Here is a 26,531-nt window from a genome sequence, read left to right as displayed (position 1 = left end):
TGTACTTCAAATTACCTTTCCAGAATTATCACCATGTGTTGTTGTCTTGGATTTCTTTGCTTGCAAATGATAGAAGCCATAATTTATAGTGGCTTAATCTAAAAGAAAATTATTGATCTTCCAGCTGAAAAATTCCCAGAGATTAAAACATTTAGTCTAAAGGACAGGCACTGATAGATCCAGGTGTTTAAAATCATATCTGTTATGCAATTGAGACATAATTCAAGAATGTTGTTGAACAAATATGGTATTTAAAGACATTGATTAAAATGAAGTTATTGGATAAAACCCTGGGACACTGATATTGAAAGGTAGGATGGAAGAATAAGATCCAGCCACAGTGGCCTAAGAAGGAGAGGCCCATGAGGTAGGAAAAGATCAGGCAACCTTTGGATCACTAAGGGGAAATGATCACTGTGTGGAACACAGATTTGACTTTAGGGCTCTCACCCTTCACTCTCAGAGCTGAAATGGCCCAGGCTGTGACAGAAACTTGATACCTAGCTCCACAGAGTAAGTCAATCAGTAGTATTGGGACCTTAACTAAGAAGAGGATGGAGAAGTTACGCTTTGTGACCGACACCATAGGAACTCACACCTGACACTGAAAATAGGATCAGTTTTATACAAAGCACATGGAGTGAGACAGAGGAAACAGAATCTCTCGCGCTACACTCTTTTTCACATCTTCCATTTGCTTGGAACAAACTCTATATTATCCCTCAATATTTAAGCCTTACCAACATGTGAAGACTTGTATCAAACTTTCTATCATGAATAGAGGAAAAAGAAACTCCCTCAATCCCTTTAGCCAAAGTATTATCTCCTTTGAACAATATATCAAAACAATATATCAGTATTCTCATAGAATTTAACACTTTAAACTACAAATTATAGGGCATTGTGTAAATGTCTTCTCTCTTCTGTCAACCAGTAAGTAGTTAGAAAATAAAGGCTTCTGTGGCTCTCCTGTGTAACTTAATTAAATAAATAACTCATAAGCTATTGAATTAAAGATAAGCTGTGCATCAATCTCCATTTGAAGTGGTTTGTCCATTTTTTCCCATTAATATTGACATTTTAGAAAATGAAAAACTTTAATATCTCTAAAATAAACACAATGAAATGCACAACCCATAAATACACCTTTAAATAAATAAATAATAAACCTTTTGATCCCATCACAAAATAAATGCAATGATTTCAAGAAGTAGTACATAGGAGTTAATAAATCTTCACTAGCTTATGATTTTATTTCTTTGACATCTGGACATGCTTATACCATTGTCATGATGTTCCTGGTGACATCAAGCAACAATAACTTTTATAAATTGATATATTTGACATCTATAACATGATTAGGCTTATGTAGTTTCAGAATTTAATAAGTTCTTAGACGAACAATAAATTTTATGAAAACATTTTAATCTCATAAATATTATATTTTAAAATAATGATAACCAAACATTTGTAATCATATATACAGTCACAGATTTTAGATAAAAGCTCATTAAAAGTAAATCTCAGAAACGTATGAGTTAGCAATAGATGTGACTTTGTACAACTATAAAAAATCCAGACATGAGTATTGATTTAATATCTGAGGGTTGTTATCTCTTCTATTTTCTCATGATTACATGCTTTTTTCTTCAAAGGCTCTGAATCAAAATAATTAGAGAGCAGATCATAATTTATTAATAAGTGACAAATGGGGATTAGGGCTGAGTAATGCCAGGAAGACAAGGAACATAGCAACAAATAATTGCCCACTGTGGGAAGCAAACAGTCCTAGGAAACAGAACTTAAGAGGGTTACTGGCTCAATTGCTCAGCACTATTGAACATCCCACAGATCAAACATGTAAACATCACTGCAATGCTCAGGAAGTTATATTGAAGCAAACATTTGAAAGAAAAACTCAGTTTATGGTACTAGAAACAAGAGGTTAATATCACTCACTTGCAAAGATACAAATTATTTTAGTAAAGAATCAAATGACTTAGATTTCACCTAGTATGAAGCAAAGGGCAGGTCAAAAGCCTAACCACAAGAGCAAAATACACTTACTGTCTAAAGCTCCATTTGCTCAAAGCTCCATTTTTTTTAGAATGTGATCCTCATCTGAAAGAGTACAGACTGGCACTCCAGAAGATGCTGGGCTCTGGCAGAAGACCCTCCTAGGTTTCTGGGAATTTTACACATCTCTCAGAACCCACAATAACACAGGCTTTCACAGACACCTGATACCCAGCTCCACAGTGAAAATCAATAGCATTGCCCTATGCCAAAGGCTAGAACATCTATTCAACAAAAAAAATCAGTTAATTTCCTGAGCCATGTCTGGAAGTATACTCATTGTTGAAAAATGAATCAAAGTGTCCCAGATGATTTTAAACATCAGCTAAAAGCCACATTTGTTCAAGATCTGTGCTTTATAAGGTCTTACATGAACCAGGAAAAAAAAAAAAAACTGTTTCTAATAGATTAGCAACTCAGTCTCAAGCAACTGAATTCTTTATTATGCCATTTGGAAGGACCGACTTTGTATACTCCTGATGGCTGTGATAGTTATAATGCTAAAAAGCATATTATATTTCAATTGGTATGGTTAGGCTTTGTGTCCCTACTCAAATCTCATCTTGAATTATAATCCCCATAATCACCTCATGTCAAAGGAGAGACTAGGTGGAGGTAATTGAATCATGGGGGCGGTTTCCGCTGTGTTGTTCCCACGATCGTGAGTGAGTTCTTACAAGAACTAATGGTTTTATAATGTGCTCTTCCCAGTTTGCTTGGCACTTCTCCTTCCCGCTGCCTTATGAAAAAGGCCCCTTGCTTCCCCTTCCACAACGATTCAGGATTGTAAGTTTCCTGAGGCCTCCCCTCCCACTTTCTGTTACAAATTACCCAGTCTCCAGCTGTTCTTTATAGCAGTATGAAAACAAATATACCAATTATTTTGCTTACCAAAATTCCCTTACTGTCTCTCACTCCTTGTTTCTCTCATTACTTTTTTACGCCTCTAATATTTTAATCTCACAGAAAAATGGCATACTTTTATATATGAAATATTAGTTTTGTCTGCTCTCATTGTCACACTGTGTTTTAGCCACCACTATTATAGATAACAATCTCAGTTGACTTTGTTGTTATTTTGGGACTCTTCCTTGTTTTTGTTTTAAATAACATATTATCATTTCTTCCTATTTGCAAGATTTGGCATTGGAATCTGCATACCCGTGATGGTTGCTGTTCGTTGAGTTCTTGCCCTGTGTTCTTCTAAGTGATGGTTAGTCAGGTATGACCACAAGAAGAAACACAGAAGAGGCATAGGAAAACAAAGTTTATTATATTCACAGGTCCTAGAAACAGAAAGTATGGCATGGCATGCAGGACCATCAGAGAAACACCAGATTTTGGTCAGGAGGAAGAAGACAGGCGTGAGGGGAAAGTCTAGGAGTGAGCTTTTGTTGGCATTTCTATGTGAACGTACATTGGCTAGTTTGAATAATTCTGGCTAACTTTGGGCTTACAGAAGAGGTCTCTAGTTTCCTGGAACCGGGGCCTGGGGTTATTAAGGCAGTGTAATATTGCCTCCTGAAGTTAAGGGGAGGTTAGAAGAGGTATTGCTCCAGATTGGTTAGTTTGCATCTCAAATACATGCTGTAGGCTAAGTACGTTGCTACTTCTAGGAACTGGTTAGCCATGAGAGGGACAATCTTTCCCCAGGCAGAGAGGTTTCTAAGATGTCAAAATATCATAATATACAGACAGAAAAAAATATATATATAAAAAATGGAGTACTCTTGGACCAGGATAGATTGATAGATTGAAAAGCAATGAAAACCAAGAAATACAGTTGAAATTTTAGTGTAGTTTTTTTTTTGTTTTGTTTTCTTCCTTACTACACCCCTACTTCCATCCAGAAGGCAAGATCTCATCAAATTGGCAAGGTTTGACTTCCCTGTGGAAATTAATTGCGGAAACCTGTTTCCCAAGTTTTTTTCTAGGCTGTGTTTAGACCAACTTTGTGATTCCTCTTTAGTGTCCCTCCAGACAGACGATTCCATAGATTCAAATAGTTCCATGTATCTCATAAGTACCTAATGCCTACCTCCAATAGTTCTCAATGCCTCTGATGTTGGAGAATCCTAGTGCTTCTCTGATATTGCTATGCCTATCCCCCTTGATTTTTTCTGAAGCAAATTAAGTTGCCTTTGGTTAAACTGATCCTCTCCATAGATAATGAACAGATCATGCCAACATTAAAATACAAATAAACTATTGTCCATGTTGAGTTTCAATTGAAGTTATGTAGCTTTGATCGTTTAATCATTGAATTCAATTGTTTAATACATTTATTAGTATCCTTACTGTATAATACAAAGAGAAACTGTTTCAAGATATGGAGGAATATTACACATACAATGTAAAAGATAATCATAATGTGCAATTACAGAGAAAAGAGTTGAATCTTCAGAAACATTAAAGAATATAAGATGAAATCAAATACTTTTTACATTAATATTAATTGTTCCCAGATATACTGGAATTTTACCAAAAATCTGCAAAGCTAATGTTGTTCAAGAGATTTTTGGATATGCCAGCACCACGATGCTATTATTTTTAAGGATGCAAAGTTCAGTATAACTATTTAAGCAATATACACATTAAACTTTCACAAATCTTCTGATTTCCGTAATTTGCTGCAAGGAAAAATATAAGGAATTGCCAATTTAGTTGTCCAGTCTTCCTCAGAAAACTTTTAAGATGAAATTCAGTCACTTAAATCATACCAAAGATGATCTAAAAGTCAAACAAGGCATCATCAAATTAGCATGAATTCAATATTTACATAAGTGAATTAAAATTATTTACATAGAATTTAGATGGATAAATATGTAATAAACCAATATTCTACATTTGTATGACTTTCATGCTTTTTGTAATACATAGGAACCTCTTGATGATTTGTTGTGTTGTTGATATCTGACTTTTCCTGACCTATCCCTGTTCTTCATGTTCCAAATGTACATATTGTAGTCTTTTGGATTTGTCTCTTCTCTAGTAATCTGGGAAGCAGTGGGCCAGGATAAGGCTTTCTTTTAATCCTTAATGATAAATTATTAATCCTTTCAAACCTGTGCTGGTGTATACTGTTGCTTTTCAGCCCCAACAGGGAAAAAGCTACTTTAAAATATAAGCAGATGTGCATTTTACCACCCTGTATCTTTCTACCTATGCCTTGGGGCTTCTAAATCTTCATCCAAAAAATTGAAATGAGAAGGAACTTCTGTATATCTCAAATATCTGAATGGAGCTTGTGCAGTTTAGCCCATTTGTTCCTATCCGTTTCCAAAGTCAGGGTGACTGGATCCTGCTCCAGTGTCTCCAAGCCTTTGGACAGCACCCCCGGCTCCAAGGAGAACTCTGAAATAATCCACCTTGGAAGTCTATTAGGGGACCATCTCAGTATATACCAAATGTCCTAAGGTGAAAATCATTACGAATCCTGCTTCCACACATTGTGCCTCCATAGATCCCAAGTACTCAGATTTCACCTGGACTGCTTTAGCTATGTTCCAACATATTCTTAGAGGTTAAATAAATGGCCACGTCCTTAGATGAATGCCCTTATTTGCTGACATTACCAAGACATCTTGCTTCTTCCCTTTCCCATAAATTTCAGCCTTTTTTTTTTTTACATTGCAGGTTACAAAGTTGGCAGAGTTAAGTCAATTGCCCTAATTTCTTACTAAGCCGCTATTTTTATTTAGGTGTGCATTTCTTAATTCCTGTTTAAAATTACAAAGAACATAAAAGACAAAAATCAGAAAGTTAATCATACACCACCAGAAGCAAACAGTATTAATATTTTGCCATATATATTTAAAATATCTTTTGTACAGTTTAATTTTTAATTTGTAGTTTTGTGGGTTTTTTTTATTTAACAATATAAAATTTATTTGAGCAATTAAAATATTTTAAAAGCAAAAATTTAATGTCTGTTAGGTATGCTAATGTCTGATCTTTGTCATGAATGTTTTGCTGTGTGTGTGTGTAATTGTTGTTTGAGAGAAAGATTTTGTGTGTCTCTGTGTGTGCTTGTTTTGAATTTTACTATAACTGTCATTAATGTCCTTAGATCACATTCATAAAATTCAAAGTAAGGGTCAATGTATACGAATATTTTTAAGATTGCTTATACATATTGACAAATGACCCTTCTGAACTACTGTACTAATTAGCATTCCCCTCAATAGTACATGATATTGGTAGTTCACAACCTAGAACATCGTTGCTTATTTAATAGGAGAAAAATAACTGCATTTATAATTAAATTTATTTTTATTCTTAGATTTAATAGGGTCATTCACTTATAAGCAAAAAGTATAGTCATTAGCGGTTTTAACATCTGTTTTGTAAATTGCATGAACAGGTTCTTTACCCATTAAAGTTAGTGGGATTGTAGCACTTCACAGAGCAGAGCTATATTATTGGAAGTGTCAAATTTTGTTTGTGTTTTAGTAATGTTTATTTTGCATGGGTTGTAAAAATCTTTAAAATGTTAATTTTGTGTACGTGGGGATTTAAATTGATATTTTCCAAAGACTTATGTGAGTACCCAGCAGTGGTTTTCACTATCACTATCCCCAAAAAATCTTGTAAGTTTCTACATGTAGTATGTACTAAATAAGCATCTACATGGGTATTATTTTGTCTATGCTGGCTCTGGGCTATGAAAGCCATTCTATTAATCTGTCTGATTTTTATCAGGATTACACAGGTATAAATATTATATTAAAGTATTTTTCAATGTTTGGTAAATTCCTGTTGGAGATCATATATAGTCACAATTACAAATATTTTATAAAGGTACATTTTTGTGAATATAATCACACACATGCATTTATACACAATTCAATGTATAAAGCAATTGTAACCATAATTAATCACTATGTTACATATACAATGTATTAAATATTTCACATTTATCTCCAGCACAATATTTAATTTTAAATAATTATGGCAACTATTATAATATGTGATTTTAATGCTACTGATCAATGCTAATAAAAAACAGAATGTAGTTGCATGGAATTTGAATATTGTGATATGAAAATGTGACATTTAGCTTCCTCTTAAGTCATTCTAGAGTATGTTCAATTATCATAAAATGTTTATCACAAAATACATACATTTCTTGAGTTTTGGTAATTTCAGTATGTTGCCACAATTACTTTTATTATTTGAGAGAGACATAAGTAAATGGAAAGCTTAATCTTTCTGACTTTTCCACCTTAAAAGTTTCATGCTGATAGATGTGATTCAATTTTAGAAAAATACTAAACAGACATAATGGAGGGAGCTAAAAAATGTATATATTTGACTTTTTCCTTTTACTCATTTTCTTCTTTTTTTGAACTCACTCATAGTTTTAATTGATGGTATTTTTTTCACTCATAGTTATAATTGATGGTATTTTTTCATTAAATGAGTATTTAAAACAGTAATTTCAAAGCTGTGTTTATACATGTTATTTATTTGAACGGACAAAAACAGCATCACTTATTTACCACTTTATCTGCTTTCAATTTTTCTCTCTACTTTTCTCAAAATAATTTAAAACCTAAAATAGCTGAGCACAAATAGGTTCATCACGATAATCCTACGTTCTTTTCTAAGAGGCCCCCGAGACAGACGTGTTTCAGCTGTGAGATGACTGGGAGAGCAAGAGCTCAGTGGCAGAAGCTTAGCAAATTTAGGCTTCTAGAAATGGAGGTAATTGATGTTTGCTCAGTGTAGGCATCGTTCTGCAGGAGTAAGAAACATGATTCAGTATGTTGTATATCAACACTATTATTATGCTAGAACAGAAATAAGATGGTTGTTGATTGCAAAGATGAATCCATATATTTTCCTTTTATTGAACTAGTAAAGATTATCTCTTCTGTGGAAATAAGCTGAAATCACCCAGATGAGAACAAACACAGAGTATTTTTTCACAGCTTACTACAGAAGAGGATCAGCCAACATCACATGCATTTGGTTGAGACCCAAAGGCAGGCAGGATAATGTAACAATGGGGAAAAAGGGAAGGCTTCGATTAGGCCCAGATTTGGAGGTTGCTGGCATAGTGAAGCCGGAATTGGCTACCTAAAATCAGGGCATCCTAGGTGATTTGGCTTCCTTTGTTTGATCTTAAATTGGAAATAGGGACCAAAAATTAAGGAAGTTTGCAGTTATTAAGTTCTGACTATTTGGTCTGATTGCTACAAAGGTTATGGTTTGACTTCTTGGACCAGTTGCTATAGATTGTAAGTATTTGGAACAAATTGAGAAGAAATCAGTGTGAGAATAGAAGATACAATTATCTCTGCTTAAGTGAGTACAGAAATATTGTTAGAGGAGTGGTAGATTTGAACTGCACCTTGAGGGTGAAGATAAATTTTACCAGAGATGGCTGAGAGAGTATGATGGAAAAAGGCAAATAGGTATGAGTGCATATGGCATGTCCGGTTTCCTGTGACTCCTTAGCCCAGTCCATTTGGCCTTTCACAGCCTCTCCTGTGTCCCTGCACAATCTCGTCTTCCATTCCTTCCTGACTCATTAATGGCAGAAACTTTCTTGTATACAAACCGATTTTTGAAAAATAAGGAAGGTAATTTTTACATGCGCATGCACATCATACACGTGCAAGACTTTCTTTGTAAAAAATTATATTTTTCCAGAACATGATAGTGTTTAATATTGTTTATTTGTGTCTCCAAATGGGAATATGGCTTACATGATTTATATCATATGTATTTTTTATGTTATAAATCACTGAGAAGGCAATCAAAACTTTTAAAACCACACCTTCCTTCCTACTTCCCTGCACCCCTTTTCTTACTTTTAAACAAATATTAGAAGAGACATACAAGTGTCTGCATCTGTCCAAGTGTCTGAGATCTCCAAGTGTCTGATTTATAATAAGTTGGTAGGAAGATACCATTACTTCTTCAGATTGGGAAATATTATGACCAGGGCATTATTGAAGTCTTCTAAAATAGGGTATGCACTCTACAGTGAGCTCAATAAAATCCATCATCCCAAAATATTGGAGGGAACTCCACAATAGTCATAGTTCCATGCTGGTTTTTTTTTTCCTATAATAATCTTGCCAAAGATAAAAATAGCATTTCTTAATATTTCTTTTCTTGCTTAGTTTTTACTGGTAGCAGTGAAAGTGATAATGGTGGTAGCAGTGGTGATTGTGGTTTTGTTCTTGAAGAAACACAGGAAAGGTTTTTAGGAGTGGACATAACTCTTTCTAACCTGTTATTGTTGCCACTAATATCATGTCCAGGCCTTTCATAATTATTGGAAATATTAATTGGGAGGGCAAAGAAGAAACCACATCTGAGTTTAAATTTCTTAATGGAATTCCACCTGATTAATGTGTGTGTGTGTATTATATGTATATTTGATAAACACATCATATTATATATGATACATCATATATGATATATACATCATATATACGATACATCATATATATGATATAAACACACATTAATGATATATATCATATATGATATATATGTTTTAATACTTTATATGCATATTATTTATATATACATTTTGTACATAATTTACATAGATATGATGTGTATATAAATTATATGTTTATATATTCTCTCTCTCTATATATATATACATTCTTACCAAAGAACAGATTATTTTTAAACACCTCCAGGTGCTTTTGAAGTTTCTACTTACATGCAGGCCATTAATATGCTAATTACAAGTCTTTCCCTTTTATTAAGTAAATTCCCAAAGAACTATTATAATACACATCAATTCAATACAATACATATTTATTGAGTACCTCTTGGATCAGTGTTTCTCAACCTAGAGAAAATTTAGAATCAACTTACAGATTTTGAAAAAATGATGTTTGAGTTCCACAATCAAGATGTTCTGATTTAATTATTTCAAGGTAAGGCCTGGGCTTTCGTTTTTAAGTTTCCTTGTTGATTCTAATCTGTAGCCAGGTTTGGAACCACTGTATTACACATGAATAGAGAGCTGTTGTTATATAATTTCTTCACTCTTAAAGAATAGCATATAGATTCTCAGTAAATGTTTACTAATAATGAGAATGACTGTATCTTCTACTGCAGCAAAAAGTTTAAGAAAGGTGGTTAATATTTGATACAATTTATTTTGAGTTCAAATATATTTTGGAATAAGCAAATTGTATCTAACGTGTTTAATAACATTTGCTAATTGAATCCGTTCCTTTACCTGTGGCATTCATGGAGGAATAACCTAATGTTTTATAATGATCTCTGGCCCATTAGAATAATGAAATGAAGTAAAAGCACAGAGTCATTATTAATATAGCTTAAAAAAATAATTGAAGTGTTTTCTAAATATATCTCACCTCAAGTTTTTTTTTTTTTTTGCGTTCATTTAGTTTGATATTTCTAGGTCCTAATAGGTTTATTTTAGAGTAAGAAATAAGGAGAGTGTCTGATTACAGTGTTAATGTGAATTAGTTTTTGTTTGTTTATGTTTTTGACTTTTTCCTTAGCATGAATGGCGATACATGAGACCCTTATATTTGTACAATTTGGGGGATTTTTCAAAGAAATTCATGATAAGTGCATCATTTATTTAAGGTGCACCTCAGTCATTTATATGATTTAATCTCTATTTAAAACATGGATTTAAATAATGTGGTAGAGTTTGAGTCACCAAGTATTTTTAAGGCCTTGATCTTTTAATGTTGAAGGTGCTTGCCTCTTTGATTCCTAGTGAGGGCTCGCTTACCACCTTGCAGAAGGTTGCCTTCTTGCTGTGTCCTCATATGGAGGGAAGGGGCAAGGGAATTCCCTCAAACCTGTTTGATAGGAAAACTGACCTCATTCAAGAGGACTGGGCACTCATGATCTTATCAACTTCCAAATGCCCTACCTCTTAAAATCATTGCTTTTGAGGTCAATACTTCAACATATAAATTTGGTGGAAACATATTTAGTACCATGCAGTTTTGCATCTTGAAATATTTTAAGAAATGTATAAAACAATTAACATTCTAGTGTTAATTACAAGTGAACAATTTATTCAGTGTTATTTGGTTAATATTAGTTATGTGTTTAAATTCTTTTTACTCATTTAAAAACTCATGGCCTTTAATGACAATATATTGCAATAAGTATCATAATTAGATTTAAGTCTTTTTTGAAATTCTGAAATACAACTTTAAAAAATGAAATCAGAGTGAACCAAAAATATTTCTATAATGCAATTAATGTAACATTTCAGCACAATATCTCTTACAGGTTTGACATATGCCTATGCCATCATTTTAGTTTTCTTCACACTGATTTTTACCTAATTTTTAAAAATTTAATATTATACCTTATTTACATTAATTGCCTCATAGACTTCACATATATACTCTGGTTTACCCAACAAATATTTTATCATTTAGTTGCTTTAAAATCTATGCTCAGCCTTATGTATATTACAAATAATGTACACGATAATAATATAGCTTGCACTTTGCCCTAATACTGTCTTATAGTAATATCACTTAAAACCTTTCTAAGTGCTGACTGTGAGCTCCAGACAGTACAGAGAGCTTGACATATATGATCAACCTCAAACCCTACGTGGTGTAGATTTTATTATCTCATTTCATCAGTGATTAGATTATCCAAAGCTATGCATCTAGTAATGGATATATTCAAGACTACTCCTAGTTTGACTACAAACCCCATGATCTAACTATTTTGTGAAACAATAGGGCCAAAGCATGAGAATATTTTATTACTCTTTGACAGGTTTAGAGTATTGTTTTCTAAAGGATTGGTGCCACTTTTCAGTGTCACTTGCCGCACATTAGAACACTAGGTCCATTCTGTTTTCTCTAGCACTGAATATCATCGCTTGTTGTTAATTTAATTTAAAATAGGAAAATGGTGCAGTCCTTTAGCTTTCTTCCTTTGTTACAACTAAAATAAAAATATTTTATATGTAATTCAAGTACTTCTTTTGTGAAATTACTTTTCTTGTTTTTTTCTCATTTGTCTATTGACAACTTAGTGTTTTTCTTATCCAATTCTATGATCGCTTGTTTAATAATTTAAGTCATAATTTATCCATAGCCTGCAGTCTTGCTTCTCTGTTCCAGCATCTTTGATAATTCCTTCCCTAGAGGAATAATCACCTTGCTTCCATAGGAGGGAGGTTATCCTACTTACATAGACACACTTCATACCTGTATTGATCAACTGTGTGTAAGAGCTGGCTAAAGTAATTTTATTTGAATCTTCTTTGGGTCTGAAAAGATTGTGCTATCATATTTTAATCTGATGAAGGACAAATGGAAATATCTTGTTAAAACAAAGATCACCAGTTTTGTTTTTTTTTTTTTTTTTTTTTTTTTTAATTATTACAAGTCAAAGGGAGCTAAGCTATTTTAAACTTGGATTAAAACAATCTTGTTATAGCTGCATGCAGTTATGTACAGAGTTCTAGGTACTAAACACCGATGGGAATACAGATATAGACTATGTTGAATCAGAGCTCACAGATAAGATTCCTTGCTATTTCTAGCACATTTTGGTTTCTATTTTGAAATCATCTCTGAGGCTTGTAAGCATTAACCTGTACTTATCTGAGTATTCATTGGCTGAGGGAAAAATATGTTTTTTATACCACCTGATGTCAAGCTATTACTGTGAAAGTGTCTTCAGAAATTATTTTAAAAGGTTATTAGGGGGTCATTATCAAACTTCTGATGTTCATAGAAAAGTAACTTTAGCTTTAGTTTTGTTAATAACATATTAATGAGCAGTATTATATAATCATCAAATCCTTAGAAAACATATTTTGTGGAAATGATTTTTTAAAATTACATTGGCCATTATGTATTTATATTAGTTAATCTGAATGTAATTTTTATTTAGTTCTATTATGGATAAAAATATTTAGTCTAATAATGTCATATCAATTATGAAAAATATAAATTATTCTGAGATAATGAGAATCTATTCTGTCACATTGATTATGATAACATTAAGAGTAATAGCTAACACTTTTCCTCCAAAATATTTGATATGCCAGACACTGATCAAAGTAAAATATATATATTCTCTCACTTTATTTTTACAAAACCTCTGAGAAAAAATACATATATTTGTCACTATTTTATAGCTGTCAACCCAAATAAGGAAGGTTTACCAAATTATCTAAAGCAATTTTTATGCCACCTTAAAGCAAATATAATAAAAGTATAAATATTTAATTTTATATGGTTCTAGGTTTTTTAAATCACATTTTATTGAAATTATAAAGTAGAATTCTAATGATATGTGAGTTGATTTAAATTATTGGATTTGGTGTTATAGTGAATTCCGTGTGAGTGTATGTATGTGTATGTGCATGACACAAAGCTTATTTTTAAATTAAGATAACTTTATAAAATGTTGTTATTTTTAGAATTGTTTATGTGTTTCTTGACACAGTTCACTTACCAAGAGTTAGACAAATTCTGTTAGATAATAGCCAATCACGATGCAGTTATTGTTTTCCCATGCGCAATTCTATATGAATTTATAAACTGTGCACACTTTCAACTAGAAGGATATTTGTATTTTATTAGGAAATGGCATCATTTTTTTCTCATTAACAAACAATTGGATACATTTGTTAACAACCAATAATTGCACATTTTTTGTTGAGTTGAAACTGCTGTTTGAAATGAACTCATATATGCAGGCTTTCTATTTTAGTAGGTATCAGTAAATTGAGATAATTTTATTATTAGTTAATGCCAATTATGGTAAAACATTGACTGCTTAGGAGTGTCATTCATTGTGTTTAAACCATGAAGAAAAAAAAAAAAAGAAAACAAGCAAGAGCAGTCATTCCCATCTCCGAAAACTAGCAGTCTAACAAAGGAGGGCAAACAGTTTTTAAAGGGCCAGATATTAGATTTAGGTTTTGTAAGCCATACATTCTCTGCCCCAACTCCTCAACTCTGCCACAGCAGCACTAAAGAAGCCATAAACAACAAGCAGTGAGTGTTCCAAGAAAACTGTATTTGCAAAAACAAGTAGTAAACTGGATTTGGCCCTTTCTCTGTAGTTTGCTAACCCGTAATCTGAGTGCTGCAACGAGGCAGGAGTGGTAGGAAAGTTAACTTATATAAAATTGCAGTAATTGTTGGAGACATTAATGCAACAGGTGTTACTGTAAAGAAGTATATCAAGATCTGCCAAAATGCTCTACAGATGTGTTAACTACTCTTAGATTGTTTTAATATTCTGATATACTGTAGCTCTGACTCTCAGTATCTCCACAGTGAAAATAATGATTTGGCATATTCTTTAAAATGTATTCTAATAAATAGACAAATTGGAAATAAATGTTATGTGGCAATTTTTTTAATCAGAATTTCATTTTAGTGACAGTAAAATTCTCAGACATTTAGTAGTACTGCAAGTTAAAATATTGTCAGTGCTACAAAGAAAATATATTAAAATTGTCTACTTTTTCTTTGAAAAGATCCATTGGAATTTTATTTGGAAATAATCATCTATCTTCATTAGTGTTTGCAAACTTACTGAAATTTATGTTTTGTTTATTCTTTTTGATATAAAATAGAGTAGATACACTTCTAGAAATGAAAGTTCAAAACAGACAGATTTTAAATGAAAGCCTAGACATGCTGGTATATTATATCGTTACTGAGCTCACATTATAGTTCTGTTGAGATCACTGTAAATGCTATTCGTTTAAAAATACCTAGAAATGAATGCATTGAAGCACTAAGTAACTTATGTCTTTTATTCTGCCATCAGTTTACATGTTTTCTGTCAATAAAGTGCATTTTATAAAATAGTTTACTTTGTATTTCCTGGATTTATTACTATGAATATGTAGAAAAATTACAAGAATCTTGAGTGTTGCAATATCTGGAAAAATGCGTGTATTCTGTATAGTTTGCTTTTTTATATAGCAAGTGCTCTGGAAATATATATTTGGAAATACAATTTTTTAATCTGGAAATGTAAAATTAAATTGGTAGGCCTAAGTAAATGATTTGGGAAGTTATATATGCCTAACATTTTCAATAGGCTATGACAAGTAATACCACAAGCATAAGAAATCAGTGGGTCACACAAGAAAGTCTTTATACTCTTTCCAAGTTTGTAGGCTATGTGCAAAACATGTATTTAAAGGGCTATTTAGGATTTCTTCTGATGTAAATTTTGAGGGAATTTCTGAGGAGAGATATATTAAAATGGGCTTACATCTTTATTTATGTCTATATTAATTGCATACAATTAATTCAAATATATTGGCTCATGACATTTCTTACTGATAACCACTTTAAGCAAAATAAAAATAACAATTTACTACAACTCTATATTTCTTAAATCCATAAAACACTTCTTAATTTGAAAGGCACTGTGGAAAAAAATTAATTGTATGCATTTAGAGATTTTTTATTTTGAAAAGGAAAGCAGACACCTGAGTAAATTCATAGTGTCTTTATGCTATATTTGAGGGAGTGGGATCTTTTCCTTATCTTGGGCTCTCTTGTTTGCTTTTCAGTTGCTGCGAATGTGGCTGTGGGAGGGCTTCTTCCCTGTGCGCTGTTGCCCATCCAAGCCTAATATGGTTAGTGTTCCCTCCCACCTTCACTCCTATGTGATGTCCACCTATATGTATTACCGTCGGCATTTCTTTTCTTTCTCCATTTGTGTACATTTGAGTAGAATAAAGCTGGCTCCCCAAATTGAATCCTAACAAGTGATTTCACAATGGATTATTTCAAATAAATATTATACATATGGCACATCATCCCTATGTCAAGCATTCATACGTCTCTTCTGAGGCTTTTACTGTGGTCCTGATTTAAACTAGGGAGTTGTGAGATTACAGTTATATGTTCCACATTTAACATGCCACCGTTTTCGTTGTTCCATTAAGTAAAAACCATGTCACACATGAAAGTAGAATGCTACTTCTGTCAAGGCAAAATCACCTTTTCTGTCTCCCAAAACCGTGGAATGACCACAGTATAACTTTGATCTTCTATTGTCATATCGTTGTGAATACATGTGGCACTGGAAAACAAAGCCACATGTAATTTCAAACGGTTTACCTAATTTTATTAAGCTGAATTATTACAGATATTAGAAGTGATATTCTCACTTTGATACCAGTGAAGTAGAAAATATGCACATTTTTCAATCAGTGTCCAAATGGCATACTCTTAATTATTTATAAGTACAAATCCTAAATATACATCTGGGGGTTATGACTATTCACAGATGCATTGGAACTCCTACACAATGGGAGCTACTTTGTGAAAAGTGAAATACTCCAGATAATTTCTTTCTAGACTAAATAGCCTAAATCCTTGCACTATTGTACCCAGTTGTCATTTGTAGTCAGAATTTGCCAAGGAATATGCTTTCTAATGCATATTAGAAAGCTATAGAGTTTCCTAGGGGCTTTTAAAATTGTTAGATATATTCTCTAGGTATAAAGTAATATTTGTTGCTTGAAAAATTGTGTGTGAATGAGGGTATACAGATGTGCAAATGTGAGAAGTGGAATGAATGCCAATGATCTGAGAACGAGAGAGTGAACGAACATAGAATGTTGTAATTTGGAAATATGTTTATCAATTTTTAAAAATTTTTGAATTTGGAGAAAGTTTTAAAGTTTAATATGAAGGTAAAGATTTGTTTCAAATAACTTACACAGGAAATTCTTATGAGCATGGGGCTTCAGTGTCAAACTAAATACAAACTAAAATCTGGCAAAAGCTGTAGTATAAAGTCTGGTTTTAATGTGTGTGTGTGTGTGGGTGGGTGGGTGGGTGTGGTGTGTTTTTGTGCTATGAAAAACTAAAAATGGTCATTGAATTGTCTATTCCACTTTAGTGTCAATTATAGTTGTTAACATAGATAAATCATCTCTGAAGCAGAATAAGCATAATTTACAACTTAGAAAAGAACATTGATATTTATGCCTGACCTTGAACTACATCTCAAAAATATTTCAGTGGAAGTGTGAACATTTATGAGTCTGTGGCTTTGAAAGCATTAGAAAAGGCTAGCTTTAGCCAGATTGAAATTCTTGATTTAAAAAGATAGTATCTTTTTCTAGTGTATTGTTGGCTTCAGGTGGTTTATAAAATGAATAGAAGAAAAGAAAGAAAATAGGAAGGCAGAACTCTTATTTAAAAAAAAAAAAAAACACATCAGTAAACTGAAGATGACAATATCTTTCTTCCAATAATGTTAGAAATTGTGAAAGCAATGAGTTTGTTTGTATATGTGCATGTGTATTTGCCTGTGGGTGTGTTTGTGAAAAAAAATAAAGATTTAGCCACATATGTATTTAGGCACTCAGTAAAATGCTACCAGTCTTCATGGAAAGACTCCTGGAAAAGCTGGAAATATTAAAAAATATATTCTTGGTAAAATAAAACAAATTAAAGCCAAAGAAACAAACTTTAACTGAGCTTATGTAAACAATAAAAAATTTGTCTAATTTTTTACTGGGTAGGAATCAGAACTAAAAATGCTTTATTGCTATATTTTGTGAAGTTTCATTTTGTAATTTCATGTTACTACAAATTTTCTGTTAAGGATGGTATTTGTTTAAATTAAAGCACTAGGAAGAAAACAACCTTATATAATAAAAATTAAGAGCTGAGAAGAACCACTTATCTAGGAGAGTCAGTAAAATACTAAGAAATCTGAAATCCTGTCACCTAATTTTGCATGTGTCATCATGCCAGCATTTCCAATAACCACGTCATTCATTTTCAAAATTCTATCATCATCATTTGTGAACAGACACATTTGCAGTTATAGAACAGAAATTTGTAGACTTTTAAATCTTAGAATTCCATTGTTTTTCGTGTCTTGAAAGATCACTCATGAATCCATATGTGGTTAGTTTTTATCTTAATGTAATATGATACATATACATTAAAACTGTCCATTGTAAATGCATTGATTCTTAGAAATACCCTGAGATAACTTGTGGAAATTTAGGGTTCCAAAGAACATTGTTTCAAAACTATTCATCTAGATTCTTGGCTCAGGAATTCCAATGTGTTGACACTTTCGCAAGGCTCTGAGATTCTGATTTTTAATCTATCAAATTTCCCACCAGGAAACCACATCCATCATTTAAAAAATACATGATGTGCCATTTATAAGATGATATTTGTAATTACATGTTGCCTTTTTAAATCCTTTTATCTCAAATTATTTGCATCAGTATAGTTGCCTGATTGCTTTGTTGTGACATTCATAAACATAATGTACATTCCAAACGTTCTCCCTGCTTTAACTGAAATCTACCCAATGATAAAAGTTATTTCTCTACTATTTCTGAATGAAACTCAGATGCCTAAAGTTTAAGCACCATATCCCCAAAGCTTCCCACATTTTTAGCAAAGGTATTGTTTAAGTTGCCGTGGCCTTTATTGTCATCTCAACCAGCTCAACTTTCTAATCATGGTTTTACGTCTCAAAAAAAAAAAAAAATCTATTTTTACAAACAACCAGTTTTGAATTGATGGTTTTAATGTAGTAATGTCTCTACTTTCTAATGTTACCCCTTATCCCTGAATATTCATCTGTGTTTGTACTTACAGAAACCAATGTATATTTATAGCATAATATTTATTATAAATCCATCTAAAATATCCCATAGTCCCAAAGTAGCCATTTCTTGCATTTTTAAAATTCAAATGAGTCAAATTATTTTCTTCATTCATTAGGTTTCACGCTTTTCAGTGTTTTCATATTATTTACTACATCCTTTGAGGGATTTAAGTGGCAAGAGAAAAGCAGTCACTATTTTGAAAATAGAGATATTAAATTCTTGTTTTATTTATTTACCTATTATGTGATCTGTAGATAATAAGCTTCACTTTTTAAATACCTTTTATAATTTTAAAAGTATTTTAAATCAGAGACATAATAATTGAACTCTAGTATATCTCAGAATTCAGACATACAATGAAGAGATTAAAAACAAAATCCAAACAAAACAAATTTCTCTGGCCAAATGATCATGACGTCTTTGAAACATTAACTATTATCCTAATTTTTCAATACATTTTTCTTTCTCTATATTAACTCTGTTTCTTGAAATGTGAAATGAGAAAATTTTTATTTTCATACATACTTTACATTAATTATTTTATTCATCTTTATAAGATATCTGCCGGGGGGAGTGTGGAAGTACTCTTCCCTTTTATATAGCATGAAAGTGGCATAAAGAAGAAAACCATCCCTTTGTAATAATTCTAGAGCTCAATTTAAAGTTCTTTGTGGTAGGCAGATGGGAGTGTTGTTTGACATGTATATAGAGTATATTAAATTTCAGTTGAAGGCCTGCTAAGCAAAATACAATCACGAACTGCTCCAAACTATCCATTTTTAAAAATAACTGTGAAACTTCAGACTACAGGAGATATTAAACGGACCTTCTCAGATTGAGAAATCCGATAGTGGCATCTATGAAACAGTTAAAAATTAATAGGAAGTTATGTACTCTAGAATAAGAATAAAACTTTTTAAAAACAGAGAGATTTAATTGTCATAGATAGTGTTATATCAAAATTCTGTCAATTACAACTGAATTCAACATAGAGAATAGTCTTTAATTTATCTTTGCATATTTTGAAGAATTTGAAATTGTTCAGATTTTCCTGTTATAGCTAATTTTAAAAGAATTTGAATAATTTATTGAGAGACTTACAATTTCATGTGTATAATATTTTAGGAGATTTATTCTAAGAGTTTTAAAATTCTTTGTTTTATATAATATGAAGATACAAAGTGATATATAAAGCATCAAGTAAGATATAATTTAGCTTCTCACATGGCATTAATCATAGGGCTGTTAGTACTCTTGATCAAATGTGAGATAAGAACTCAGAAAATTGTTTTCTCATTTTGTGTAGTATAATTTTACATCATTCCCATATCCAATGAAGTATGTTTTTCTAAATAAATAAATTCCTTTTAATCAGTATATCTGAAAATATTTAGTAAATAAAAATAGATTAGCTGCACTTTTTGTCTGACTTAAATCTATCTATGAAGAACTCAAAATGTCAATATTCTAGTAGTATAAATGAGGAAAATATAAATGACTCACAGGACTAGCAGGACTGCCTAAATGTCCAATGCCCCATTTCAGTACATATTCATTTGCATTCCTATTGAAGAATACTGGCTCATAAAACAAAATTTAATCCATGTCCAGTTTTTATTAGATACATTAATAATTTAATGTTCATATGTTTATGTATTTTATGTGGATAAGTTAGCTGACTTTAAATAAACCTTTGACTAATTGGAAAAAAATCCCAAAGTGAAAAATTCAAAGTATTTTCTAAAAACCAGTATTATTCCTTTCAAGTTTCCAGCAGTGAAATTCTCTATATACTGTCATTTATATACAACATTATGCAATGGTTGAGGTCCTTGTTATGTCAGAATACAGGAGTGTGCATATATGAAGAAATATGACTTTAAACGAGGCTCAATTAAGAGTTTTAATTTTTTCTCATCTCATATAGATGTTATTGTTCACTGTAATTTGTTGCTTTTTGAATATTTTTGCTTCAGTTTATAGGAAAAGCATCTCTTAATCAATCTGGAAAACAGAGGAACAATACAGGAGTATCAGTTTCTGAGCTAGACACTGCATATGCTTACTCTTTTAAATAAATAAAACGCAAAACCACTTCTTCCCCTATTGTATCCCGCTCTACTTTATTTAGATTAAGGTGAAAAAAATTATTCAGAGCATATTTCTGTAGGCTAAAGCAATAGAAAGATCTGATAGTATGGAGGCTATTGTTTTGCAAGGATTTCCACTCTGTTTTCTATTCTGTTCACTTATCCTTTCCTCATTGGTCACAAGAGTGCCATTTATAAAGTACTGCTTGTGTACATTACTTGGTACTCTGAAATTCTTGACATTCATATCCCAAATTCATTATCAAGTCCCAAATTTGTACTCAGAAACTAAGTTATTCATTGGCTGTCCATCTCTACACAATTTTTTTTTCATATATTACAGAAATCTTAAATATCTAAATGTAGATATTATAACTGCAGCCAAATTTTTAAGATCAGCATTAAGAGTATCAAAAATGCATTATCCAAATCCTTAGAAAAAGCATGGGAGAAAATGGATTGATTTCTAAATAAATGATAAGGCCATTGCTATATTTATATCTCTCTAGGACATTTAAATAAATATTAATTAATGCATATGAGTATGAGTTATGCCTATGAATAATTTCTCCTGCCCATCTCTATTACTAAAGAGCAAAAGCACATTGTTTTCTAAAAGGACATGCGTATAAATGATTAGAGGATGTGATTCCTTTAAATACAGACACTGCAGATGTTTTTAGTATAATAATTTCAAAGCTCACATTAAAATTGTGATAAAAGCAAAATTTAAAAAAAAATGTTTCTTTTCCATTCAGAAAAAAAGACATCATTTCCAGAAAGGAGGAGGTACAATTTACATACAGAATGACATATTTATTGACTGTTTTCTGATTGGTTAAAATTATGCATCTGGAGCAGGTACAGAACATGATACTGAATGAATACGCTTCCTGAAACGCTTTTTCAGTGAGACTGAACTGCTGCCTGAGTACCAGTCTCTGCCAGCTGCACTTTTACTTGCTGTTTCTTGTTGAGGCTTGTTTTAATGATGCTTCGGGGGATTCCAGAACTTAATTTTACATGTTAATGCGATATGCAGCCGTATATGTTATAGAGCTCCAGAGATGCCCATAGTCAAACATAACTCCTTTCAATTGCGCTGCTGACTCTCACCCTAGGTAATGCAATGTTAACTGCTCCTCACCAAAGTATTCTCAAGTCATTTTGTTATGAGATCCAAAGTTTTATTTCCATTTTCATACCAGGAATTTTTATGCAGTATAAATATCCATGAGGTTTATTTAATGATAAAGGCTACTTGAGGATACAATTTTGAAAGCTTATCATTTATTTTTTTGAAGGTGGGAGAGTTGAAGGTGGATTAATAGATATTTGTTTTCTAACGTAAACTGTAAGAACATGTATAGCTTTTAGGTCTCTGTAGAGTTCGTCTAACAAAGTTGTTATTGTCAGTATTATTTAAATAACACAAATCTCTGGATAATTTTGCACAATTGTATTTAGAATGTTATTAAAAAGAAAACATTAATAACTGTTTTCTCTAGAGGCACATATATTAAAGGCTAAAAGAATAATTTTATATCTAGCAAAATTATGAACAATGTATTAAAATAACTTAAAACTTAGCTTGTATAGACCAAATATAATTTCAGTGTGGTTTAATGTATTTGTTTCTTCCCTCCTCTTCATTTTAGTGAGGAGATTTAAGATGTCTTAAGGACCCTGGAAAGACAAATGTATTTAAGTGTTATGAATAAAATTTGAAGCCTCGTGATCCCTGTTGTGTATTTTTCCTCACCCAAGAACATTATATGTGTTAAGAATATTACTTCAAGTTTACTGAAAATTTACTAGTGTTACTTTACTAATAAATTGCCAGCTTTTTTAATATGAGAAAGATAACTGTATCTTTTCTTTTCTTTCCTTTTTTTTTTTTTTTTTTTTTGAGATGAAGTCTAGCTTTGTGGCCCAGGCTGGAGTGCTGTGGCAAGATCTTGGCTCACTGTAACCTCCGGCTCCTGGGTTCAAGCGATTCTTCTGCCTCAATCTTCCAAGCAACTGGGATTACAGGTGCCTGCCACCATGCCTAGCTAATTTTTGTATTTTTAGTAGATACTGGGTTTCACTATGTTGGCCAGGCTGGTCTCGAACTCCTGACCTCGTGATCTGCCCACCTCAGCCTCCCACAGTGCTGAGATTACTAGCGTGAGCCACCACACCCGGCCAGATAACTGTATTTTTTTCCAAAAATGACAAAAGATGGATTGTGTTGACCATTTTTGTAATATATATGTCGTTACACATTGTAAAATGACAAAATATATTCCCTTATTATCAAAATATACATATATTTTAAGTATATCCTAGAGTATGTAATCAAAGGACAGTCTCTGTTAGTGCATGTGTAATAGACACTTCATATATGTCACACAGTAGTTCTCAACCAATTTTGTAACGAAAATATTTTATCAGTCTGTCATTTGGCTGTCTTTTCTTAATGCGTAAATCAACGGAAATTTTGTTTTTAGTAAACTGAATGTTGTGCTGGGAGCTTATGAATAGTAAAATCACTTCTTTAGAGTTTCACTAAAAATAATTTAAATATTTTCATTTTAGCCAGTTGATTAATGTTGTACGCTTAATCATCAATTCAGTGTTCATTCAACACATTCCCTCTCCAAACACCTGTCATTGTGTAGACATAATCAAAATATCATTCTCTCGTTCATTTATTCATTCATCAATGTGACAAATATTTTTAGTGCCAACTCTGAGTCAGGTGCCAGGTCACTGCATGAATTTACAGATGAATAAAATTTATTGCCATTCAAGAAGCTAAAAAGTAGTAAGGAAACCAACAAGGATACTCAAATGACTATGCTGCAGCATAGACTGGAAATCACAAGACAGGGTAGAGAAAGCTATTGTGCTCCAAAGGGAAAATACTACATTAAGTTTGAGTATCGAGAAAAATGTGAAGAAGGAAAAAATGGAACTGAACTTTGACAGTTGGAAATTGTTACGAAGAAAATCCTCAGTGAAGGAACCAATATGTGCAAACGTATGGAAGCATGGAGAAATATCCTGGAGATTTCAAGAGAAAGTTTAGTACAAGTGAAGATGAAAAGTTGGAGTTGATTCCGGAAGTGTATGTTAGGGCTACATTTAGGAATCTTTATCTTATTATTTCATTAAATATTTTGCAGTAGATAGCTAATGCAATAGAAAGGCATCTTATATACTGTAATTTGGCTATAGCCATGTCTAGTATAGTTTAGGAAAGGAGCTATAGAGTGGAGGAGCATCATTTTGAAGGCACTCATAGGAATGCGGAGGAAAAATATTAGGGACTTAACTGAGGAAATGTTAGAGCTAATGAAAAGAAAGAGATGAATCGTAGTTCCTGGGATTTGGCACTAAGTTGTTATGAAGAACACAAGAATAAGTCTTTGCTTTTAAGGGACCAAGGCCATAGTGTTATTAACAGGAAAAGAAGGCAGACTATTGTTGAAAGAAGTAAAGAAAAATACACTGATTTCATTTTCAGGTCCATTGAGTTTGATTGTTTATGGGATACCCCTATAAAATAAATCTACCAGAAATAAAAATATAACTCTCAAAAGAAATTAAACCAGTGAGATAGAGGTATTAATTAAATTGATAGAAATAGATGGATTGAAAGGAGAGAACCAGAGATGTTCACATGGAGGGCCTATGAAAATGTCCATCCATCAATGTAGAGATGAGCGAAAAGAATCAGAAAAGTAGTTAGGGATTTCAATCCATCAGGAATAATGAAAAACCAAGATTGTATTTAGAAGTTAAGATGTCATTTATGAATCTTAGGAAGACAGATTTTTTTTTTTTCCAGTAGTAAGAGAAATTTGCAAAGGCTTGAAAATTTGTGGATAATTGAGAAAACAAAGAGAGATAAAGGTTTGAAAAGTGAAGCTGAGAGGCTTTGCAAGTTGTGGTGAGTTTCATAGTTTTCTGGGTGGATGTGAGCAGAAAATAGTCAGTGGAGCAACTGAGGATTCCAAAACAGTAGAGAGAAAAACAAAAATCAAAACCCTATTGTGCAGGGTGATGAAGGCAAGAAACTATTATTTTTTGGGCAGTTCATTCAGAAAGAGGCAGTGGCCTTTGAACTGCCAAAAAATAAAAATAAAATAAAGTAAAAGAGGAAAAGAGAACAACAATGGCTAGTATATAGTATTTGGTGAAGGGAAGTTTAAAAACAGGTTTGAATGGCTTCAGGCTTCTCAGTGAAATCTACGCAAGATTATTTTCTTAGTGAGGAACACTGGCTAGGGATATAGGTCTCATCCAAACTACTAGTATGAAAATCAGTTTAGGGTTGCAATAATTTCAATTGCGCTTCATGCTTCTGGGCTTGATGTGATTGATTCACCACTTTCAGATGTGGCTAATTGTAGCTTACTTTGTTCCAGGCGGTGTGGCTACAGCAAAGCAAAACAAGATCCAGAAGAGGAAAAGATGCATTTTCATAATGGGCACAGTAAGCAAATTGTGAAAAATAAAAACAGAATAAAATAAGGGACACTTTATTGTTATTTAAGTTTCTTTTCAGGCTAGAAGATTTATAATAACTGACCAAAATAGTGTTTTGTTTTGTTTTTTTAATAAGTGTTCTATTTGTTACATTCCTGTAAAGAATATGGACTTGGGTATTTCTGGCATGCTTTAGGCAATAGCTGAATGCTTTATTCAATTATTTAAATAATACTTTCATTATAATCAAAATAAAAACTTTTTGCTTAATATAAAGAGCCATTATATTTCAAATAAAATTTTCTGGCCTATTCTAATTCCTAGCAACACAATGAGTAGAAATCTATCATTAAGTAACATCACCAGGTTAAATAAATAAAATTTCTCAGGTTTTTTTTTTCTTCTTCTTCTAGCATTTTAGTGGGAATTTACCTGAACAGATCCTGTGGCAGCAATCTTGGTTCAAATGACTTAAAAAGACCATGTTTTAAAAAATAATGCAGAAAATCATGTTTTAATAAAGAGTTTTAACAATTAATCTAAATAAGTTGAATTTTGATGTTTTATTATTTTTCCTTAAATGGTGCAATGTGAGTTGATTTGCCAAGTGAGTGACAAATATATATATTTTTTTCCTCTCTGCCATCTTAAATGTCAAAATCATTAAAGCTATAACTCATGCTGCAAAGCATTGAGTTCATCTCCTAATCCTATCTTATTTAATATTATTTATTTCCAAAAATCTTGATGAGGTGATATTAGCAACCGTTAAAGGTGATAAAACTGGAACTCATAGAGCATAAGTCTTGTCTAATGTCATACAGTGACAGAAATACAGTGAGAAGCAGAATACTTTCTTTTGACCTATATGTCAGCCTTTTTGTACCATACCACCAGAAAAGTTACTTGAAATCATTTTGTATAAAATTAAAATTAATAATAATGTGATTATATTGAATATAATCCATACGAAATATAGAAAAATAAACCAGCAAATTAAGCACTTGTATTGTATTGTCTAGTTCAGTGAATAACATTGTCTTAATTTGCCTCAGAGACTTTCTAAGTATTATCATTGAGAGGTGTGTTTTCTTAGATATGTCATCACTTTTGCATTTCTTGTGTCTGCAAACAGATTTCTAAAATTATAAAACTGATATAGTTGTACAACTAACTGTAACTCAGGAGAGTGCTGGTCCTTGCAGTTTGGCTACTTCTAGGAATTAGGGATTTAAGTCATACTTGCATGTTAATAAAGTTCATAATTT

The 26,531-nt window shown here is 32.1% G+C and overlaps 1 protein-coding gene across 5 annotated transcripts in view; it reads left to right on the top strand.

Annotated features, from left to right (window-relative positions):
- The window catches only part of EPHA5 (EPH receptor A5), a 340,958-nt gene that overhangs the window by 268,717 nt on the left and 45,710 nt on the right, over positions 1 to 26,531 (top strand). For 3 of the 5 annotated variants that reach the window (XM_017958793.3, XM_017958795.3, XM_031664476.1), the window contains 2 exons: positions 15,617 to 15,682; positions 25,203 to 25,270. In XM_017958793.3, the coding sequence (XP_017814282.1) occupies positions 15,617 to 15,682; positions 25,203 to 25,270 (134 nt within the window). The remainder of the gene's footprint in view (positions 1 to 15,616; positions 15,683 to 25,202; positions 25,271 to 26,531) is intronic. The other 2 variants (XM_031664478.1, XM_031664477.1) reach the window with 1 other exon arrangement.

This window comes from Papio anubis, chromosome 3 (genome assembly GCF_008728515.1).
Source record: "Papio anubis isolate 15944 chromosome 3, Panubis1.0, whole genome shotgun sequence".
Classification (NCBI taxonomy): domain Eukaryota; kingdom Metazoa; phylum Chordata; class Mammalia; order Primates; family Cercopithecidae; genus Papio; species Papio anubis.
This window is presented reverse-complemented; position numbering and strand designations above follow the sequence as displayed.